Source organism: Phocoena phocoena, chromosome 16, assembly GCF_963924675.1.
Source record: "Phocoena phocoena chromosome 16, mPhoPho1.1, whole genome shotgun sequence".
Lineage (NCBI taxonomy): Eukaryota > Metazoa > Chordata > Mammalia > Artiodactyla > Phocoenidae > Phocoena > Phocoena phocoena.
This window is the reverse complement of record NC_089234.1, coordinates 81983342-82005611: the sequence shown is the minus strand read 5'-3', so window position 1 is coordinate 82005611 and position 22270 is coordinate 81983342. Positions and strand designations below refer to the sequence as shown.

Here is a 22270-nt window from a genome sequence, read left to right as displayed (position 1 = left end):
CGTCTTCCCTTTTCCCGACGCCAGGTCTCTGTGATTCTGGTTGTCTCAGAAGAGAGGTGGGTTGACATCCACATGGTCCCTGAACTGAGACTGTTCCCCCAGTACCGGCTGCGTGCACCGTGGTGGGCGGTTACCTGCTCCTGTGCATTGGGTGTCACTGGGTGATAGGCCTTCCCGCTCATGCTTGGTCAGCTGTTCCTGGGCCACACTTCTAGGAATTTATGATTCTGTGAGGATTTGCGATTAGAGAAGGGGGAAAAACAGTTACAAATTTTCTATTTCATTTGTAACCCTGGGCCCCCTTGGAGCCTTCGCATCTCATTCTAGGACCCACTTTTCCCCTGGAGCCGCTCTTCAGAAGACTCAAGATCTGGTGCCCATGGAGGGTCTCGTCTCACCCATCCCTCCCCGGAGCCAGTTCTGACTCAGGTGTTTACCGAGCTGAGCAGGGCAGGGACCTGTGGGATGAGGACCCGAGGCCCCAGTGGAGGGGACGTAGTGCGAGCTGGCGGCACCTACTGGTGACAGGGCGGCATTGCAGCCGGTTCTGCGAGCCCGCAAACACCTGGGAGCCCAAGCAACTGGGGAAGCTGCTTTGCCAGAGCATCGAAGCCGCCAGGCTGGGCGTGGAGAGGGTCCTGGAGGAGATGAGAATGCGGGGAGGGGGGTGGCGTGGGCTTGGCCTCTGGAGGTGGAAGGGAGGACGTGTTGGTGCGGGGCCGCCGAGGAAGCGCTTGCCTCTCCCTGCAGCTCTGCTCAGCCCCTGGCCAGGCGGCTACATGCTAACGTCTCTCCTGCCACTTTTTTCCTCATCTATTGGGAATTACTGTTTTTCAATATTAAAAGACAATTGACTTTTACATAAGTCATGGGGGAAAGAATTTTCTAAAATACATTGGGGTTTTTTTTGTTTTTGTTTTTTGTAAAAAGACATTTTCTAGGCAAGTTTGCTGCAGTTCATCATTTGCCTCAAGTAAGAGAACCTGCTTCAGCTAATGTTGAGAATCCCAGAACATGAGGGGCAGCAGTTAAGAAGGGGCTTTGTCCAAGACTCCTAACAGGAGAAGCCGTTTCTCTGTTTACAGGAAGAAAGAGGTGGAATGAGAGCCCGTGATAAAGGAGGAGGCCATAAATGTCAGACGCTTAGCCCAGCTGTGGCCTCTCCTTTGTCATCTGCTTTGGGACCCGGAGCGGTCTTGCATCGTAAACTCTTGCAAGGAATAAGGAATGTTAATAGCCCTCCTTGTATTCCCCACCTTCCCACCCCGCAGGGCCACCTGCCGCTCTGCCTTGAGCACAGGCGTTAGGATTGATGGATTGCTCTTGAAAAGGGATTGTGGCGTGAAATAGGTTGCCCCTGGGTGTGTGTCTCATTGCAAAATTGGCTTTAAAATCAGGAAATGCTGACCCACACCTTAGTTCCCTGAAGGGAGAGGGCTTAAAATTGCCATTAAAAATGGAGACACCCTGGAAATACATGGTTGATAGGCGTTGGCTCAGGAGTATTTAATACGATTATTTTCCTTTTACGTAAGTAAGATCTACGGGCACACTTCATCTTTAGAGCTGTTTTAGATTTACAGAAGAAAATGGGGACACAGTACAGCGTTCCTATGCACCCCTAACCAGTTCCGCTTATTATTAAAGAACCAACGTTGGTAATGTTATTATTAACTACGGTTCCTACTTTATTCTCATTTCCTGAGTTTCTCCCTAATGTCCTTTTTCTGTTCCAACAGCCTGTCCAGGTAGCACATTTCATTTAGTTATCGTATCTCTTCAGGCTCCTCTAGGCTGTGACAGTTTCCCGCCTTCCTTGTTTTGATGACCTTGACAGTTCTGAGGAGGCCTGGTCAGGGATTTTGTAGAATATCCCTCATCTGGGGTTTGTCTGATGTTCTTGCCCGGAGGCTGGGATGCAGCGGGCGGGGGCAGGACCAGGCCTCGGGGAGACTGGCCTTGCCGTCTCGCTGCCTGGCTCGCTGGCCGCGCAGGCCCTGATTCTTTAACCCCCAGCCCGTTGACTGTCACCTGAGTAAGGGTTGGGACTCTGGCGGGAGCTTGCTGTTGGAAGCTCACCTGAGCTGTTGCAGCTCCTGCAGCCTGTTCTACCAGCTCTGCCCGAAGTGATGAGACAGGATGGGCTGGGCCAGGACTCACTGCCACCCACACAGTGTTCAGAAGCGGTGGGGTGCCTGGGCCCAGCCCTACCCCTTCCTCTTCCAGTGACGACCAGCAGGGAAGAGGACATTCTTCCTCTTACACCAAGTCACCGTTCCAGCGGGTCTCTTACTTAGAAGCAGCAACCACGCTCTGACTTTATAAATGCAGAGATGTGGGTGTTTGCGGACTGCAGGCTCCCGGTGTTAGGAGACGCCTAGCCTAGCTGAGGGGCCTCCCCAGGCGTTCCGGCCTTCTTTCCTCAGGACCCTTTCCCAGTGAGTTAAAACTACCTTTGTCACTTTGTCAGTGGGTTACATGCCCTAGGTAGAAAGCAGAGGTTTAGATGCTGTCACCTTGTATCAGAGCCTTCCTCACCCTCTGGAGAGAAGACCTCGGGATTCGTCCCCACCCTGGCCAGTTAGGAACAAGGATGAGCCTCTGTGGTTCCCCTGTGGTCACTTCAGAGGGAGAATGCTGGGCGGGGAGGGTCTAGGTCTTCAGCCGGAAACTAAATCCACTCTTGAAAACGTGCTTTCAAGCAAACCCCTTAACTAGTTTTCAGTGTCTTAGCTTGGCAGCGCGCTCTTAAGAAGTGGGCTGTGGAAATAGAAATTATCGCATCTTTTTAACACATCTGGCAACCTGGCTTTCTTTCCCCAACCTGGCATGTTGCTGTACAGATTGGTCACGGTGGTGGTAATCACGGAACAGTCATCAAGTAACAGTGAAAGGTAGACAGTTGGTGAGAAAGGAATCAGGTGGTCATTCAGATGGAATTTTTGATGACTTGATCTGCCTCTGAGCATACGGTCTAGTCAGCTGAAGGAATTTGAAGGTGACAACATGTATTTCCATAAGCAGAGGGTGAAAGCAACCTGTTTGTTTTCTTTTTTCCTCCCCAGCGATGTTTTTACCTTTGCTAACAAAGCGTTAGGCATTTAAACTTAATGAAGGCATCCTTTGATGGTTTAGCTGTATACACTTATTCTTTGTTATCTAGTTTTCCGTGTGTAGGCATGTTTATTCTGGTGGTGGTTCGTAATTCAAACACGTTACCGTAGGCGGGAATAGTCTTTATATCGGGCGGTGGGTAAGGGGGCAGCGTGAGGTGCGATGACATTCTTACTGCACAGACTTGCACACGCGAATCGCCGTTGGGGTACAGTGGTGTTCTGTCTGCCTGCGGGATACTCTGGCCTCATCGCTGCCATAGTCAAGTCTTACGGCGTCGGTGAACGTGGTGGTTTTAGGATCTGTGCACCTCCTCTCGCCAGGGGGTCTAGGCCCCTCCTCTTGGGTGCAGGCTGGACGGGACTGGTGACGCGCCTCTCATGGATGACGCGGAGCTGCGACCGCGTGTGGTTTCCAGGACCGGGCCTGGGGTCCTTCTCTCTCCCTCGACTCCGCCTCCCCTGCCCCTCTTCCCCTCCCAGGTCACTTACTGGGGGAGGCCAGCAGCTGTGGGTGAGTTCTTGGTGAAGAACTGGGCCTCCAGTCAGCAGCCCTGGAGGGACCCGTCCTGGAAGCATCCCTGGGCCCCGTCGGACCTTCAGATGGCGGCGGCCCCAGCTGACTCTTGGGCTCACGAGAGACCGTGGGCCGGATCCAGCCAGATTCTTGACCCACTGAAGCTGTGCAAGATACTAAGTGCTTTCTGTTTTAAGTTACTCAGTTTTGAGGGTGTTGGTTTGGCAGCAGGTGGGAACACAAGAAGTCACCTGGCCCTTCTGGTTTTCTCCTCATCTGTGACATGAGGGTTGGCCTAGTGCCCTTAACAAGTTGGCAGCTATCTGCCGAGCCTCAGGGGCAGCCCTGCCAGCCGGCTGTGCCCGCCCCTCCCACAGCGGCCTCCCCACCTCTGTCCCACCCCCTGGCTCACCCACTGCCGGGACTGGATCTTTGTCTCTGGCAAAAACCAAGTGCATGTTTTATTTATTTCCTCTTTTTTTTTTTGGCTGCGTTGGGTCTTCGTTGCTATGCGCGGGCCTTTTCTAGTTGTGGCGAGCGGGGGCTACTCTTCCGTTGGCGGTGCACGGGCTCAGCAGTTGTGGCTCACGGGCTTCAGTAGTTGTGGCTCACGGGCTTCAGTAGCTGTGGCACACGGGCTTTAATAGTTGGAGCTTGCGGGCTCTAGAGCACAGGCTCAGTAGTTGTGGCACTCGGGCTCAGTAGTTGTGGCTCACGGGCTCTAGAGCACAGGCTCAGTGGTTGTGGAGCACGGGCTTAGTTGCTCCATGGCATGTGGGATCTTCCCAGACCGGGGTTCGAACCTGTGTCCCCTGCATTGGCAGGCGGATTCTTAACCACTGCGCCACCAGGGAAGTCCCTTTTTCCTCTTATTTTGAAACAGAGACAGATCACGTTGGGAATAGAGTGGAGAAAACCATTTTAATAACTAAACCTATATTTACACTTAATTTTCATAACTGTTCAAGAAACCAACCTATCGGATTTACTGTTTCTGAAAATAACGTCATTTTGTTAAAAGTCGTTGCTGCTTTACCTACTTAGAAATAGGATGGATTTTGTCGGCCGAACTCTTATGGTAGATAAATAGACGTTCCTCAGTCGTTTATTTTCATTTGGTCTCACTCATGGCCTGATTTAATTCCTCTTGTGCTTCAGGTAATAGACTGTTTCTGTTGTATGCATCTGTAAGAATAATGCACGCCTTGGGCTCTTGGACTGAAAACGAATCAAATTCAAATATCTAATAATAATAACTACCAGCTAGGTAAGTTAGTGAGTAGGGGGAATTAGCGTTTGCAGTATCTGGCCCAAATGCCATCTAACAAGGGAGAGAGGGTCTCAGTGCGCGCTAGTCGAGGCTCTCTGGGTCTTTCCGGAGGCTGCATGTGGATGTAGCAGCCAGGGCTGTAAAGTCGAGTAGGCGGGCAGCGGAGTCGTCTCCGTCTGGTCGGTAGAGAATCCTAGTTCTTGGGTTACATTTCCTGACAGAATTCAGTTTTCAGTGAGAACCAGCTAGCCTTCCCTGGTCTGCATTTGTCTGCAGCATCTTCTGTGTGTGGGTGAGTCATTTCGTATTCATAGTATCAGCATCCCTCTGAGGGCGGGAGAAGCAAAGCAGAGATGGGTCTGCATCCTGGGAAATAATAGCGGGCTTACGGATCAGATCACAGGCTTTGAATTCTCTGCAACTTTTGACCCAGCATCAGACCACATCGTTACTCCTCTAATCCCAGCAGTTTATGGTTGTCACTAAAAAGAGGACCTGTCTGTCCCTGAGTCTCTGAACACGGAGAAAACCAACAGCGCAGTTGTGGCGCGTCCTGGATACCAGCAGGTACTGGGCGAGAGAGCCTCTCCATATGTTTGTATTTGGTGCATTTCCATTTTTAAACGGAGCCTCCACTGGTGTAAATTAGTCTTATAACGTATGCAAATGTATGGGAGGGGGGTGGTTATAATGAAAAGCTTCCACTGCAAAGTGAGCAAAGCCAGTTACATCAATCTGAGTAAATAGGATGACGGTTTTCTTCAGCTGCATTTATTATTGAGCAGTTACCCTAAGACCACCGCCACGCTTTTGTGGGTACAAAAGAAATGTGCCCGAGCCCCTACCTTGAAAGGACACCTGCAGTGCTTCTAGATACCGACCCTTAGCGGATTACAAGTAGCACGAGTGATCAAGTGCCCCTGCGAGGGGCTGCTCCCCGGGACTCCGAGGGGACCTCCAGGCACTTAGACCCCGTCCCTGCCTTCGAGAAGACAGGCCACTTGCTCAGCCCCCCAGGGCCACCGGCAGAGCCGTGGCCAGAACCTGAGGCTCTGGCTCCCAGGCCGGGGCTCGTCCCAGCGTGTCGTGGGTCCTACTTGTCCCTGAAATGCTGGCCTCTCCTGCCACCCTGGACCCTGTCCTCACTCGGGTCACCCCCACCATCCCCCCACTCCGGGCCATTCCAGAGCTCCAGTCACCAATCCCCATCTCTTTTCCGCCTCTTGGCGTCTCGCGGTAACCCCAACATTTCTAGAACAGACCGGCCTTCACTTCCTGGCGCCACCCCTCCCCCGACCCAAACGACTTCCCCCGTTTCTTGTGGGTCACTGTCACGCCCTGCCAGCTGTGCCGCCCCGCCCTGGCTGCCTCGCCCTTCGGGCCTCCTGGCCCCTCTCCTGGCCCCTCCATCGGCCCCTCACCACGACCAGAGTGACGTTTCCAGAACACGAGTCTCAAGTTTCTGAGTGTCTCGCCTCTCCTCCCTGTCGTTCTGTTTCCTTGTTTCTCTTGTGGGGTCCGGTCCGGACTCTCTGCTGAGGGGCGGTGACACGGGCGCGGGCCATGCTGTCCCACGGGGGTGTCCCCTGGGCCCTCGGCCCTTCCCTAACGTCCGGCAGAGGCGCGGGGCGGTGACCCGCAGAGCAGGCACGACAGGCGGTCGTGCGGGCACCGTCTCAGCCGGTGGATCAGGTGGGCCGGCCCGAACTAGAGGAATTTATAGAGTGACCTGACGTGTTCTGACTGGGAAATGCACTGTTTTCCTCTACTTTGGGCTGCCTTGGTGCTGGAGGGGAGCTGTATTCTCCGAGGGCGGGGCACTGGGATGACCGAGACCCTGGAGGCCCCGGCACTAAATTTCCTGCAGCTCATCTCTAACCTCACTGTGTGTCCTGTGTGACTCGGTGTTTGGTGCACCAGCTTCCTCAGCTGTAGAATGGGGCAGTACTAGCGCCTTAAGGAGGATGAACTTGTGGGCAGGGTCTAGAATGGGGCTGGGCACCTAGGAAGTGCCCTGTATTAGCGGCAGAGGTGTTCCCCCTCCTCCCCCTGTGCCTCCCTCCTCCCCCTCCCCTCCTCCTCCCCTCATTCTCCTCCTCCCCCTCCCCTTCCTCCCCTCCTCTCCCCTCCTCCTCCTCCTCTCTGTCCTCTCCCTCCTCCCTCCTCCCCTCATTCTCCTCCCCTCCCCTTCCTCCCCTCCGCCCCCCTTCCCTCCCCTCCCTCCTTCCCTCCCCTCCTCCTCCCCCTCCCCTCCCTTCCCTCCTCCCCTCCCCCTCCCCTCCTCTCCCCTCCTCCTCCCCCGCCTCTCCCTCCTCCCTCCTCCCCTCATTCTCCTCCCCTCCCCTTCCTCCCCTCCTCCCCCTCCCCTCCCCTCCCCCTCCCCTCCCTTCCTCTCCTCTCATCTTCCTCCTCCCCCTCCTACTCTGGGAATTGGCAGTGAACATGGTGATTTGCACTATTTGACTTGGAGTCCAGAACAAAACAGTCCTTTGTGGATGACTCCCTAGAAACGTATTCTTGGATTTTTCTGACATTGTGAGAATCACGCTCTTGTAAGTTGGTTCAAACTGAGCCCTGGGCTGCCATTCCCATCCTGATTTATAAAGGGCCAACTCGAGCTGCTCGCCCACTGTGTAACCTGGACAATTTGCGTAACCTCTCTGATCTTCTGTGCCCCCATTGTAAGATAGGAATTATAAAATGGCAGGCTTGTTGCCAGGATGAAAAAGCATCTTTGTACGGTGCCTGGTGCATAGTAGGTATTCATAAATAGCACGTAGCATCATGTCACCTACTGGGACCTTGCGGTGCCCTCGTTACATAGCAGGTCCTCATCCTCGGCCTTAGTTCCATGGTGGGCTCAATTCATTGTCCCGGGGAGTGGGGGGGGGAGGGGAGACAGGTTAGGGAGTGTTACATATGGACCAGTCAGTCTTGTTTGTGGGAAGAAGGAGACATTTATTTTCTAAGAAAGCATTGATGATTGACTCACAGATGTTGATTTGGTGAATTACAGTGTGGTGGCCACACCAGCAATGTTCACTTTTTTTTTTTATTCACTTTCGATTTTATTCGAGTACAAGGTTAAATGGTGTGATCCATTAGCCAGTGTGTGTCGTAGGCCAGATGCCTGAGGGAAAAAGTTGTTAGCCGCAAAATGTTACAAGCAAGCTGCAAAATAAAAATTAATGAGCTTAATTGGAAGTCTACCCAGTGTGACTCTGCTAACTTCATTGCTTGCTGGGTTTCGTGTTCGCACGTTTCTTTATGTCGTGAAGGCAGAGAGTGGGCCAGATTCTCTCACTCCATTGCAGGCGCCAAGATTGTCTGGAAATCTTTGCCCGTGGTAAATTGAAAGTTTATTTATAACCAAGTCATCTCGAAAGCCAAATTACAATTCAAAACATTTTTTTCGCAGCAAAAAGTATTTAAATTGGGATACAGATGCATTTCAATACATTTGTTACAATGTGGGCTAGGATCTTCAAAAGTCGGAGCACCTGGGCCCCTTGAAAGCCTGAGAAGGCCTTGTGACAGGTTGCCGGGGTGGGCTAGGACCACCCAGGCGTAGGGCATTCCTGACCTGCACTCTGTGTCTACAGGGAGTCATCCTCCCAGTGCCCCCGCCCATCACCCCCATGGTGGCCTTGAGGGGATAAACCAGCTTCACTTCACCTCAGAAGCAACTGAAGGAAAAGCTGGCCTCCAGAGGAGGAGACTGAGGCCGTTGCTCTTTAATTACTCTACTTTTTGAGTAAAAATGCAGATTACTGGCAGAGCAAGTTGCCTTTAGGAAAAAGATGTCTGATTTGGCCTAGCCCCTGAGAACAAACGCTTCCTGCAGATCTCGCTTCGCATCTTAGGAGCCAAAATGCCCCCAGCGGTCACGCAGCCCATGCTGGTTGGAGGAATGTTAGTGGAACAGACCTGAGCAGAACTGGTTGGGTCTCCCCTGAGGGAGGGGACCTAAGGCCGCCAACATCCTAATAGCATCTGCTGGGGAAATGGCCAGTTGACAGGGCTTGGCCCACCAAAGTCTGTGTGGGAAAATTACTGGCCGTGGGGTATTTCTTAGCGTGTTCACAGAAATCAGACCCCGAGTGGTTGAACAATGTATTTAGCTCTGTGGTCGTGGGGCTGTTTGATTCATGTCGATAGATTAAACTGTTCGTGTAGATGAGTTGAATAAATTCTACCAGGGCGTCTCTCTTCTTCTGGTTTTACATTAAGCCCTTAGTTTGCAGCTTTTCCACTGGCAGCCCTTCTAGAGGAGCGGAGGAAAAGCTCCGCCCTCCTTTGCCCTTCCTCCACTGTTATTCAGTGGGATGAAAGGAATCATTTAACAACCTCTGAGCGGGGCTCAATGGCCCTGAGGGAGACTCTGATCCTAAGGTGCCCTTAAGCCATAGAAGACATCTGGAGAGCTACCCTTATTTTAATGGCTTTGATTTAACCACTATTGAATTCTCTTATTTAATCCAGTTTCCCTATCTCCCTTCCCCACCCTCCCAGATCCTCAAAGCCCAGGGAGTTTCCAGAGTATTTCTTTCCATAGATAAGTGATACACGTAGACAATGGAGAGAGAAACACAGGTCCTTCCTTGGAAAGTTCACGCCAAGAACTTGGACAGACTCACTTCTGTCCTTGGGTCTCCACCACCGAGCAGGTCTGGGGTGCAGTCCTCCGGATGGGAGGACTCATTGTTTGTTGACCTGATGAATGAAGGTGGGCTCCAGGAACCTGTCGACTCATCTGGTGTCTTTGCTCCCCCAGGAGGACTGGAATGACCTTGACCCAATTAAAAAGAAAGACCTTCATCACAGCAACGGGGATGAGAAAGCACAGAGCATGGAGACCCTCCCTCCAGGTACTGCAGCAGCTCCCAGGGCCAGGCCAGCCTTGGGCTGCTGGTGGGTGGTGGGGACCTGTCTTGCCCACTAACTGTGAATGAGCTGAATGTGGCATCTGGAGTGTATCGCCTGCGGGGTAGGGAATGCACTTCCTAGGGCAGCTGGAGACACTGCCCTAGAGCAATGTTTTGCTGTCTTCCTTCAGGCCCTTAGTGGGTGGTGAAATGAGTTTACTGGGAGGTGACAAAAATTTCTTGGAAGAAAAAATATCAGTAGAATAAAAAATACAGGATGGGATGTATCGGTTCACAGATTTTTGTTTTTTTCACAGACTTTTTTTTTTAGAGCAGTTTTAGGTTTGCAGCAAAATTGAGCAGAAAGTACAGAGGTTTCCATAGACACCCCCCACCCCCCACCCCCCACCCCCGCACAGACTCCGCCACTATCAACATCCCCCACGAGATGGGACATTTGTTATCATCAGTGAACCAACACCGATGCATCATTATCGCTCCGTGTCCATAGTTTACATTAGGACTCACTCATGGTGTTGTATATTCAGTGACATGAATTCACCACTACGGTATCCTACAGAGTAGTTTCACTGACCTAAAAATCCTTTGTGCTCTGCCTACTATCCCTTCTCCCCCCAATCCCTGGCAACCACCAGTCCTTTTACTGTCTCCCTGGTTTTTGCCTTTTCCAAAATGTCACATAGTTGGAATCAGATCAGACGTAGCCTTTTCAGACTGGCTTCTTGCACTTAGTAACATGCATTGAGCGTTAATCTATGTCTTTTCACGGCTTGGTAGCACTTTTGTTTTTACCGCTGAATTGTATTCTGTCGTCTGGATATATCACAATTTATTTATCCATTCACCTCCAGAGGACATCTTGGTTGCTTCCAAGTTCTGGCAGTTATGATTAAAGCTGCTGCAAACATCTGTGTGCAGTTTTCTTGTGTGGACATAAGTTCTCAGTTCATTTGGGTAAATTCAAGGAGCGCCACTGCCGGATCATACGGTAGGGATACATTTATGTTTATAAGAAATCGCCGAACTACCTTCCCAAGTGGCTGCGCCGTTGTGCGCTCCACCAGCAACGAATTAGAGTTCGATTTCCTGCACACGCTCACCAGCAACTGGTGTTGTCACGGTTTGTTTGCTTTTTTATTGTGGCCCTTCTGATAGTTTGGAAGTGGTAGCTTATTGATGTTTTAATTTGCAATTCCCTAATCTGTAAAACTTTGTGGAAGTGTCCGTTCAGGTCTTCTGCCCACATTTTAATCAGGTCGCTCCTTTTCTTATTGTTGACTTTTAAGAGTTCTTTGAGTATTTTGGATAATAGTCCTTTATCAGATGTGTGATGGCAAATATTTTCCCTCAGTCTGTGGCCTGTCTTCTTATTCTCTTGACAGTGTCCTTCCCAGAGCAGAAAGTTTTAATTTAATGAAGTTTAGCTTTATGAGTTCTTTCGTAGGTTATACTTTCGATGTATCTAAAAAGTCATCGCTATACCCAAGGCTACCTAGATTTTTTTCCTATGTTGTCTTCTAGGAGTTTTATCATTTTGTGTTTCATATTTATGTCTGTGATCCGTTTGGTTGTAAGGTCTGTATCTAGATTTTTTTTTTTTTTCTTGCATGTGGATATCCAGTTGTTCCAGTATTATTGTTGAAAAGGCCATGGTTGTTTCATTGTGTTGCCGTTGCTCCTTTGTCAAAAGTCAGCTGACTGTATTTATGTGGGTCTGTTTCTGGGCTCTGTTTTCTCTTCCATAGACTTATTTGTCTGTTCTTTCCCCAGTACTATGTTGTCTTGATTACTTTAGATTTATATTTGGTCTTGAAGTTGTTGAGTAATGTCAGTCCTCCAACCTGTTCATTCCCTTCAGTATTGTGTTGGCTTTTCTGGGTTTTTTTTTGTTTGGCTGTTCGTTTTGCCTTTTCATGTAAACTTTGGAATTAGTTTGTTGATACCCATAGAATATAGCTTGCTGAGATTTTGATTCGGATTGTGTTGAATCTACAGATCAAGTTAGTAAGAACTGACCTTGACAATATTGAGTCTTCCTATCCATGAACATGGAATATCTCTCCATTTATTTAGTTCTCTTTAAATTGTTTCATCAGAGTTTTATGGTTTTGGTCATATACATTTTGTGCCTATTTTGTTAGACTTGTACCAAAGTATTTTGATTTGGGGGATGCTAATGTAAATGGTATTGTGCTTTTAATTTTAAATTCCACTTGTTCATTCTTCATATATAGGAAAGCAATTGACTTTTGTATAACTTGTACCCTCCAATTATAACAAGCATTGCTATAATTACTTATCGGTTCCACGAATTTTTTTGTTTGTTGATTCTTTCAGATTTTCTACCTAGACAGTCATGTCACCTGCAAACAAAGACAGTTTTGTCTCTTCCTTCGCAATCTATATTATACCTTTCGTTCCCTTTTCTTGTCTTACTGCATTAGCTAGGACTTCTAGTATGATGTTGAAAAGGAGAGATGAGGGAGGACATCCTTGCCTTGTTCCTGATCTTAGCAGGAAAGCTTTTAGTTTCTCACCATTAAATATGGTGTTAGCTGAAGGGGTATTTTTAGATGCTCTTTATCAAGTTGAGGATGTTTCCCCTCTATTCCTAGTTTGCTGAGAGTTTTTATTCATGAATGAGTGTTGAATTTTGTCAGATGCTTTTTCTGCATCTATTAATATGATCATGTGACTTTCCCTCTTTAACTTCTTAATGTGGTAGATTACATTAATTAATTTTCATATTGAACCAGACTTGCATACCTGGGATAAATCCTCCTTGGTCATGGTGTACAGTCCTTTTTCATTGTTGGATTCAATTTGCCAATATTTTGTTGAGGATTTTGACATCTATATTCACAAGAGGTGTTGGTTTATAGTTTCTTTTTTTGTCTGGTTTTGTTATTAGGGTAATGCTGGCCTAATAGGATAAGGTAGGAAGTGTTCCCTCTGCTTCTATCTTCTGGAAGAGATTGTAGAGAATTAGTATAATCTCTTCCTTAAGTGTTTGGTAGAATTCACCAAGGAACTCAGCTGGGCCCGGTGCTGTTCGTTTGTGGAGGTTAATAGTTGTTGATTCAATTTTTAAAATAAATATAGCCCTGTTGAAATTATCTATTTTTTCCTGTCCTAGTTATGGAGATTCTGTCTTTCAAGAAATTGGTCCATTCATCTAGGTTATCAAATTTGCAGGCGTAGAGGTGTTCATAGTATCCCTTTATTCTCCTTTTAATGTCCATGGGATCTGTATTGATGTCCACCTCTTTCATTTCTGATATTCTAACTTGTGTCTTCTATCTTTTTTTCATAGTTAGCTTGGCTAGAGGCTTATTGATTTTATTAATCTTTTCAAAGAACCGGTTTTCAGGGTTTTTTCCTATTTCTTAGATTTTTAATTTTTATTATTTATTTTCTTTTGTTTACTTAGGGTTTATTCTGCTCTTTTTCTAGTTTTCTGAGGTAGAAGCTTAGATGATTGATTTCAAGTCTTTCTTCTTCTCCATATTGTATTCAGTGCGGTCAGTTTCCTGCCAAGCACTGATTTCACTACATTACACAAATCTTGATAAGTTGTATTTTCATTCTTACTTGGTTCAAAATATTTTTAATTTCTTTCAGATTTGTTCTTAACCTGTGCATTCTTTATAAGTATGTTGTTGAATGTCTAAGTAATTTGAGGTTTTTCCAATATTGATTTTTAGTTCCAATGTGGTCCTAAAGCAGATATTAGATGATTTGTGTTCTTTTAAATGCGTTCAGGTGTGTTTTATGGCCCAGGATGTGGTCTGTCTTGGTGACTGTTCCATGTGAGCTTGGCAGAATGTATTCTGCTGTTGGATGAGGTCGTCTGTAGATGTCAGGTATATCACCAGTTGGATGATGGTGTTGTTGCGTTCACCTGTGTCCTTACTGACTCTCTGCCCGCTGGATGTGTCCCTTCCTGAGAGAGGTCTCCGGCTCTGATAGTGGCTTCATCTGTCCTTCCTTGCAGGTTCCTAAGTTTTCCGGCTCTGATAGTGGCTTCATCTGTCCTTCCTTGCAGGTTCCTACGTTTTTATCTCATGTGTTTTAATGCTCTTCTTAGGCACTTACACATTAAAGATGGTTATGTCATCTTGGCAAATTGACCTCTTTATCATTACGTATTGCCCTCCTTTATTCCTGGTCACTTTCCTTGTTCTGAAGTTTGTTCTGTCTGAAGCTAATATAGCTCCTTCTGCCATCTTTTGATTAGTATTAGAATGGTATCTCTTTGCCATCCCCGTTACTTTTCATCTATGTGTGTCTTTATATTTAAAGTGGATTTCTTGTAGACAGCATGTAGTTAGTTGGGTCTTGTTTTTTGATCCATTCTGACAATCTCTTTTAATTGGTATATTTAGACCATTGACAATGTAAAGTGATTATTAATATAGTTGTATTAATGTCTACCATATTTGTTATTCTTTTCTATTCCTTGCCCTTGTTCTATGTTCTTTTTTCTTCCACTCTTTTTCTGCCTTTTATAGTTTTTTTTTTTTTTTGCGGTACACGGACCTCTCACTATTGTGGCCTCTCCCATTGCGGAGCACAGGCTCCGGACGCGTAGGCTCAGCGACCATGGCTCACGGGCCCAGCCGCTCTGCGACATGTGGGATCTTCCCGGACCAGGGCACGAACCCCTGTCCCCTACATCGGCAGGCGGGCTCCCAACCACTGCGCCACCAGGGAAGCCCTAAATTTTTTTTTTAAAATAAATTTTATTTACTTATTTATGGCTGCATTGGGTCTTCGTTGCTGCGCGTGGGCTTCCTCTAGTTGCGGCGAGTGGGAGCTACTCTTCATTGTGGTGCCTGGGCTTCTCGTTGCGGTGGCTTCTCTTGTTGAGGAGCACAGGCTCGTGGGCTTCAGTAGTTGTGGCTCATGGGCTCTAGAGCGCAGGCTCAGTCGTTGTGGCGCCCGGGCTTGGTTGTCTTGCGGCACGTGGGATCTTCCCGGACCAGGGATCAAACCCGTGTCCCCTGCATTGGCAGGCGGATTCTTAACCACTGCGCCACCACAGAAGTCCCTGCCTTTGGTAGTTTTAATTGAGCATTTTATATGATTCCATTTTCTCCCTTTTTTACCTTTTTTTTTTTTTTTTACAGCTAATCCAAGTCTAACTTCAGACAACACTGTCCTGCTTCACAGTTAGCACAAGTGTATTACAGCAAAATATTATGAATCTCTCCCTCCCATTCTTTGTATCATTGCTGTCATTCATTTCATACGCCATTCATATATATAAACATGTATAAACATACAGAATCAAATACACAGTTGCTATTATTATTTTGAGCCAACTGTTATCTGTTAGATCAATTAAGAATAAGAAAAATGGGACTTCCCTGGTGGCACAGTGGTTAAGAATCCGCCTGCTAATGCAGGGAACACGGGTTCGAGCCCTGGTCCGGGAAGATCCCACGTGCCGTGGAGCAACTAAGGCTGTGTGCCACAACTACTGAAGCCTGCGTACCTAGAGCTTGTGCTCTGCAACAAGAGAAGCCACCACAATGAGAAGCCCGTGCACCGCAATGAAGAGTAGCCCCCGCTCGCCACAACTAGAGAAAGCCTGCACGCAGCAACAAAGACCCGACGCAGCCAAAGATAAATAAATAAAGTAAATTTATTAAAAAAAATAAGAAAAGTTACAAATGTAATTTTACTTTCACTTATTCCTTCTCTGATTCTCTTCCTTTCTTTATGGAGAGCTGCATTTCTGACCTAAATCAGTTTCCTCTCTGAAGAGCCTCTTTTAACGTTCCTTGCAAGGCAGATCTACTGGCAACAGATTCCCTCAGTTTTTAGAAAGTCCTTATTTCTCCTTCACTCTTAGAGATTAATTTCACAGGGTCCAGAATTCTAAGTTGATGAATTTTTCTCTCAACCCTTGAGTTATTTCATTGCATTCTCTTGTTGCTTGCATTGTTTATGAGGAGTTGGATGTAATTCATACCTTTGTTTCTCTAAAGCGGTATTTTTCCCCTCTGTCTTCTTTCAAGATTTTTTTTTTCTTTATCATTAATTTTCTACAGTTTGAATATGCTGTGCCTGGGTGTAGTTTTTTTCGTATTTATCCTGAATGGTGTTCTCTGAGCCTCCTGGATCTGTGGTTTCGTGTCTGACATTAACTTGAGGAAATTCTCAGTTATTATCACTGCAAATATTCCTTTCTCTCTTCTCCTGGTATTCCCATTACACACGTTTCACCTTTTGTAGTTGTCCCACAGTTCTTAAGTATTCTGTTTTGTTTTGTTTTGGGCTTGTTTTTTGTTTTTTTTTTCAATCTTTTTTCTTTCACCTTTGCTTTTTATTTGGGAAGTTTCTATTGTCATAGCCTCAAGCCATGAGGTTCTCACATCAGCCATGGCCAGTCTCCCAATGAGCCCCTCAAACTCATTCTTCATTTCTGTTAGTGATTTTAACCTCTAGCATTTTTTTATAATCCTTCCTTAGAATTTTCATCTCTTTGCTTATAGTATTTGTTTGTCCTTCCATATTTTCTACTTTTTTCATTGGAGCTCTTAACGTAGTAAGCATAGTTGCTTTAAATTCCTGGTCTGGTAATTCCAACATCCTGCCATATCTGAGTCTGGTTTTGGTGTTGGCTTGTCTCTTCACACTATGCTTTTTGCCTTTTAGTGTGCCTTGGAATTTTTTTCTTAGGAACCCAGAAACGATGTCCTAGTAACCAGGCCTTTGGTGATGTGCTGATAAGGTGTCGGGGAGGGGAGGCATGCTGTCCTTATGTGGCAGGTGTCGGTCTCCTAGTGAACCTGCGCCCCAGGTGTCAGCTTCACAACCGCTTCTCAGCTGTCCTGCCGCTCAGGTGGGACAGGATGGTCAGAGTCCCCCGGAGCTGGGCATTCCCCTTCCTCCGGGTTGATTAGCTCTCTCGAGGGCTGGCTTTGTTAACAACGGAGTGCTTCCGCTATTTCAGAACGGCTCCTTCCCCCCGCCACTGGATGCCTGAAGGGGTGAAAGTCACGGAACTGTGGGGTCCCTGGGCCTCCCCCGCCAGAGTTCTTACCCGTCAGGCTCGCCCACAGTGAGCCTCCGGTGGTTCATTCTGCTGCTCGGGTCCCTCCCCGGCTCTACCTCCTGCAGAACTTGCTGCCCCGGAAATTTTGACCCTCTGTATTCACCTGCTGGTCTCCCCAGTTCTGGGAGCAGCGGTTTGCCCTGTCAGCTCACTTCTCCGAGGGATCTACGAGGACTTGACTTTTCAGCCTGTTCAGCTTTTTATTTGTTGGAATGGAGTGATGATGTCCAGACTCTTTACATGCAGGATTGGAACCAGGAAGTTAGTTCATGAAATTTTGCTTTGATGGTGACAGAGAATTTGATTGTTAGCATTTCTTTTTGGGGAGGGACGGCGTCAGCCCAGGGAGTCCAGACCCTCCTGTGTTACACCCTCCACATGTCCCAGCTGCACTAGACTTGGGGGCATGTGTGTGCGTTAGATGTCTCCATTAGGTCTGCCTCCTCCTTCCGCCCCGACTCCGAAGCTCCGAGCCACAGTCCCTTCCTATGTGATGGGCATTACCCGTGCAGTGGAGAGCGTATCTGAATGGAAGAGTTAGCTCTTAAGTGTTTCTTTATTATAATAATAGGATGTACTTCTGCTGTGTGGATTAATGAGAGATTTCCTGTGGGTTGTCTCCTATTAGCAAAGCCAAGTGTTCTCTTGAATTTTAAGGCATATGTGGGGAGTGGGGGAGAAGTCATGTTCAGGGCATGTCCTAGACGTGACCACTTAGAGTCAGACCCCGTAGTTAAAATCAATGTGGCATTGACCCGGGTTTTCATGTCCTTAACTGTTATACAGTTGATTTCCCTATCTTCAAAGGCATAGGAATGTACTGGTGTTCCTCTTTTTTTTTTTTTTTTTGCGGTATGCGGGCCTCTCACTGCTGTGGCCTCTTCCGTTGCAGAGCACAGGCTCCGGACGCGCAGGCTCAGCGGCCATGGCCCAGCTGCTACGCGGCATGTGGGATCTTCCCAGACCGGGGCCTGAACCCGTGTCCCCTGCATCAGCAGGTGGACTCTCAACCACTGCACCACCAGGGAAGCCCCTGGTTTTCCTCTTTTTTAAGTTATTACTAATAACCTTTGATGAATGCACCATGTCCTTTTATTTTGCTTTTGAAGGACTTTATCTTCTTTTTTTGTTGAAACCTTTTTTCTTAGCCATCATACACATGGTTTTTTTTCCTTTAGAAACTATTTTGTTGTGGTTAAGAAATACATTTTCCCCAAGAATCCAGGGCACAGCCAGAATTCTGTGGTCTGCGAGGAACCATGGTCACAGCACTTTGCGCTCTGTGAGTCGGCCGTTCAGGAGCTCAGCGGCTTCCTGTGTTCTAGGTGTTGGGTATCTGGTATGTGTAGATGGATGGATGGGAGGAGGTAGCACTCAGTCCAGCGTGGGCAGGAAATCCACTGGCAGATGGAGAGCCTGATAGAAGAGCGCAGTAACGCCCCCAGGCAATGGCCTCCAACCTTTTTTAACCGCTCACCCTATGAGCGAAAAGCATTTGCTCCACGTTGCAGGTCCAGGGTGGAGGATGTTTGCCCTTAGATTCCGTGATTATTGTTTCTAATTCAGCATCATGTTTTCTAGCTTGAACCATTGAATTTTTTTTTCAATGCTGATTTTTAAAGTGTTGTTTCAAATAGAGTATTTATTTGTCAGTTTTTTATTTTTGAAAATCTGTCTGATGGAGATGAGTTTTATCTTTTTTTCCCTGGGTGCAGAAGAACACTCTTGGGTCTGAAAATCAGTTTCTCCTCGTAAGTCTCCCTCCTGTATCCTCTCCTCTTGTCTCCACAGCATCTCTGATCTGACTGGTGAGACCAGTTGGCAGGGTAGTGGTGACGCAGAAGACCAGTGAAGGAACAGGCCAGCCAGGGGTTGAAGGGCCGAGGTCTGGCTTTCAGGACGGCTGTGGGTGGAGGGAGCCAGGGAGCTCCCATCCTTAGAAGACGTGCGTGGCCTTTGAGAGCAGATTTTCTTCTGGCCTTTATGAAGCCTCAGGGTCATTCTCGTCATGTTCATTGGGAACCTCGTGTGAGGGGGTGAGCCTGAGAGAGCAGGTAGGGAGAGCGTTGAGGAAGGAGAGTCGTGATTAGGTTTCGGGTCTCCCGGAGGTCCTGTCCGTCCTTGGCTGGGTCTTCACCCCGCCCCTCTCCCACCCGCTGCTGCTTCATCACCCATGACAGTTGATGTCTCATAACAGAAATTGCGGGCTTCCCTGGTGGCGCAGTGGTTGAGAGTCTGCCTGCCGATGCAGGGGACACGAGTTCGTGCCCCGGTCTGGGAGGATCCCACATGCCACGGAGCGGCTGCGCCCGTGAGCCATGGCCGCTGAGCCTGCGCGTCCCGAGCCTGTGCTCCGCAGCGGGAGAGGCCACAGCAGTGAAAGGCCCGTGTACCGCAAAAAAAAAAAAAAAAAAAACCAGAAATTGCTCACGTTCATGTAAAGATGAATGAAATGGGAATGGCGAAGTGTGGAACAGGTCTTCAGTCCCGGCTGGGAGTTGCCTCTGATGCTCACCACACTTAACTCTTCTGCTTCCCAGCTGTTGGAAGAGAGGTGAGGTGAGCCACCTGTGTGTGTATTCAGCCCGTATGATAAACTTGACTTGAACCAGTGATGTTTCAGATGAGTTAGAAGACCTTGAATACAATTGGCCAGAATTTCCACTGTACATTTTCACAAACAGGTTTTCCAATACTAACGCTGCAGGGTTGTGTGTGTGTGGGGGGGTGCTCCCCTGACCTCTCACCCTTCTTGTTACCAAGTGCAAGCTTCCTCTGCTCGCCAGTGAATCAGAGACAAGGTACTGAGGTAGAGAACAGAGAAGCGGGGGAGGGGATGAGGAAGTAAAGTAAAAGGACCATCAGTCTTGCAGAAGTCTCCTGGAATGGCCAGCCTCCGAGAGGGGATGTGTTAGTTTCTTTTTCCTTGCAGCCATCCACTGGTGGACAGGGTTCCCTGAGGCAGGCCATTGTGTATGATTATAATAACAAAAGCAACAAAAAGCAGAGGTTAAAGTCAAAGAAACAGATAATGTGGAGTCCCATTTAGCGCTTCCCTGTTACATTCTGAGAGGTTTTGTGGGTTGCAGCATTGTGCTTTTTAAAAATTATGGTAAAATATATATAACATAAAATTTACCATTTTAACCATTTTCAAGTGCACAGTTCAGTGGCATCAAGAGCGTTCACCTTGTCTGGCAACCATCACCGTCATCCCTCTCCATAACTTTCTCATCTTCCCAAACTGAGACTCTGTCGCCATTAAACACTGACTCCCCGTTCCCCTACCCAGCCCCTGGCCCACCATCTACTTCCCCGCTCTCCTCCAGGCACCTTGCGTACAGGAGAGTCACACGGTATTTGTTCTCCTGTGACTGGCTTCTTTCCATTGGTGCAGCGTCCTCAGGGTTCCTCCGTGTGGTAGGTAGCGTGTGTCAGTGTCTCCTTCCTTCTCAAGGTTGAACACTCTTCCATTTCGCCCCTGCACCTGGACACTGTGAGCGCATCCTCCTGGGTAGCACGTGCGACGCCTGGGGGCGGCAGGGCAGCTAACACCACACAGCTCCTGCGACCCGGGCCTGAGGCCCCGGGGTCTGCCCAGTGTCCTTGCCAGGAAAAGAAGTACCTCTGAGTATCCCGAGAGAAACATCGCAAAAGCAAGCAGTGGACTTCCTTGGTGGCACAGTGGTTAAGAATCCACCTGCCAATGCTGGGGACACGGGTTCGAGCCCTGGTCCGGGAAGATCCCACATGCTGCAGAGCAACTAAGCCCATGCGCCACAACTACTGAGCCTGTGCTCTAGAGCCCGCAAGCCACAACTCCTGAAGCCTGTGTGCCTACAGCCCGCGAGCCACAACTGCTGAGCCTGCATGCCACAACTACCAAAGCCCACGCACCTAGAGCCCACGCTCCGCAACAAGAAGCTACCCCAATGAGAAGTGCGTGTACCGCGATGAAGAGTAGTCCCCCCTCGCCACAACTAGAGAAAGCCCACACGCAGCCACGAAGACCCAACGCAGCCAAAAAAATAACGACAACAAAAAAAGCAAGCAGTATTCACACATAATTCGATCACCTCTAAATAACCACTCTTCTTCTCCCACTGCAGTTCCTCCGGCGTCATCCCGAGTGTGCATCTGGGTGCACTCACCCCCGTGTCTGAGGTGAGCTGTCTCTGCAGCCTCTCCGTGCACCGGGCCCAGCACCGGAGGCCCCGAGTCCTAGACACCATCTCTGAGTCAGCTCCTGGGCCTTTGGGCCCCTCTATCCGCTCGTCCATGTTGTCCCACCTTCAAAGTTCCGTTTTCTCATGAATTCTTAGAAAAAAATATCCAAGTCGTCTACTAGACGGGTAACATTGCCAAAGACCTTGGGCATAACTGGGAAGTCTACCCACACATGCCCCTCTCTCCCGCAGTATCACCTCGGGGTTCTCCCCAAGTCTCGTGGAGGGCCCCCTCCACTTTCCTCCTGAGGCAGTTTGGCAAGGCCTGCAGGCAGCCCCTACCAGCTGCTTACATCGAGATTCTTACAGCTAAGATACCACACTGTTCTTTACCTGTTTCTTCTTAGGGTAATATGGCGTTAACACCTTTTCATGTCCTTAAATATCTCCTACATTTTAAAAAAATTTTTGTTTATTTATTTATTTATGGCTGTGTTGGGTCTTCGCTTCTGTGTGAGGGCTTTCTCTAGTTGTGGCAGGCGGGAGCCACTCTTCATCGCGGTGTGCGGGCCTCTCACTATCGCGGCCTCTCTTGTTGCGGAGCACAGGCTCCAGACGCGCAGGCTCAGTAATTGTGGCTCACGGGCCCAGTTGCTCCGCGGCACGTGGGATTTTCCCAGACCAGGGCTCGAACCCATGTCCCCTGCATCGGCAGGCGGACTCTCAACCACTGCGCCACCAGGGAAGCCCTCTCCTACATTTTGAATGACAGCAATGTATCCATTACTATAAGCTTATGGGACTTTTCCTATAGTATAGGACATATGCAGGGTTTCCAGCCAGTATCTTTATATGTAAGCCTTATAAATCTTTGTGTGTCCCTAATTATTTCCTTGAAACAAATTCCTAAAAGTGAAATTGCAGGGTCAATGGCAATGCATGTGTTTAAGTATTTTTTTATATTAATTGCCAAGTTGTCTTCCAAAGGGCGCCAATCCCTTGCACCATAGTCAACATTAAAAACAAATCTTCCGGGACTTCCCTGGTGGCGCAGTGGTTAAGAATCCGCCCGCTGATGCAGGGGACACGGGTTCGAACCCTGGTCCGGAAAGATCCCACATGCCGCGGAGCAACTAAGCCCGTGCGCCACAATTACTGAGCCTGCGCTCTAAAGCCCGCGAGCCACAACTCCTGAGCCCATGTGCTGCAACTACTGAAGCCCACGTGCCTAGAGCCCGTGCTCCGCAACGAGAAG

At 48.4% G+C, this 22270-nt stretch overlaps 1 protein-coding gene across 1 annotated transcript in view; it reads left to right on the top strand.

Annotated features, from left to right (window-relative positions):
• Positions 1-22270, top strand: part of GALNT2 (polypeptide N-acetylgalactosaminyltransferase 2) — a 172690-nt gene that overhangs the window by 85560 nt on the left and 64860 nt on the right. Inside the window, exon 2 of the mRNA XM_065893867.1 lies at positions 9675-9768. Coding sequence (XP_065749939.1) covers positions 9675-9768 — 94 coding nt within the window. The remainder of the gene's footprint in view (positions 1-9674; positions 9769-22270) is intronic.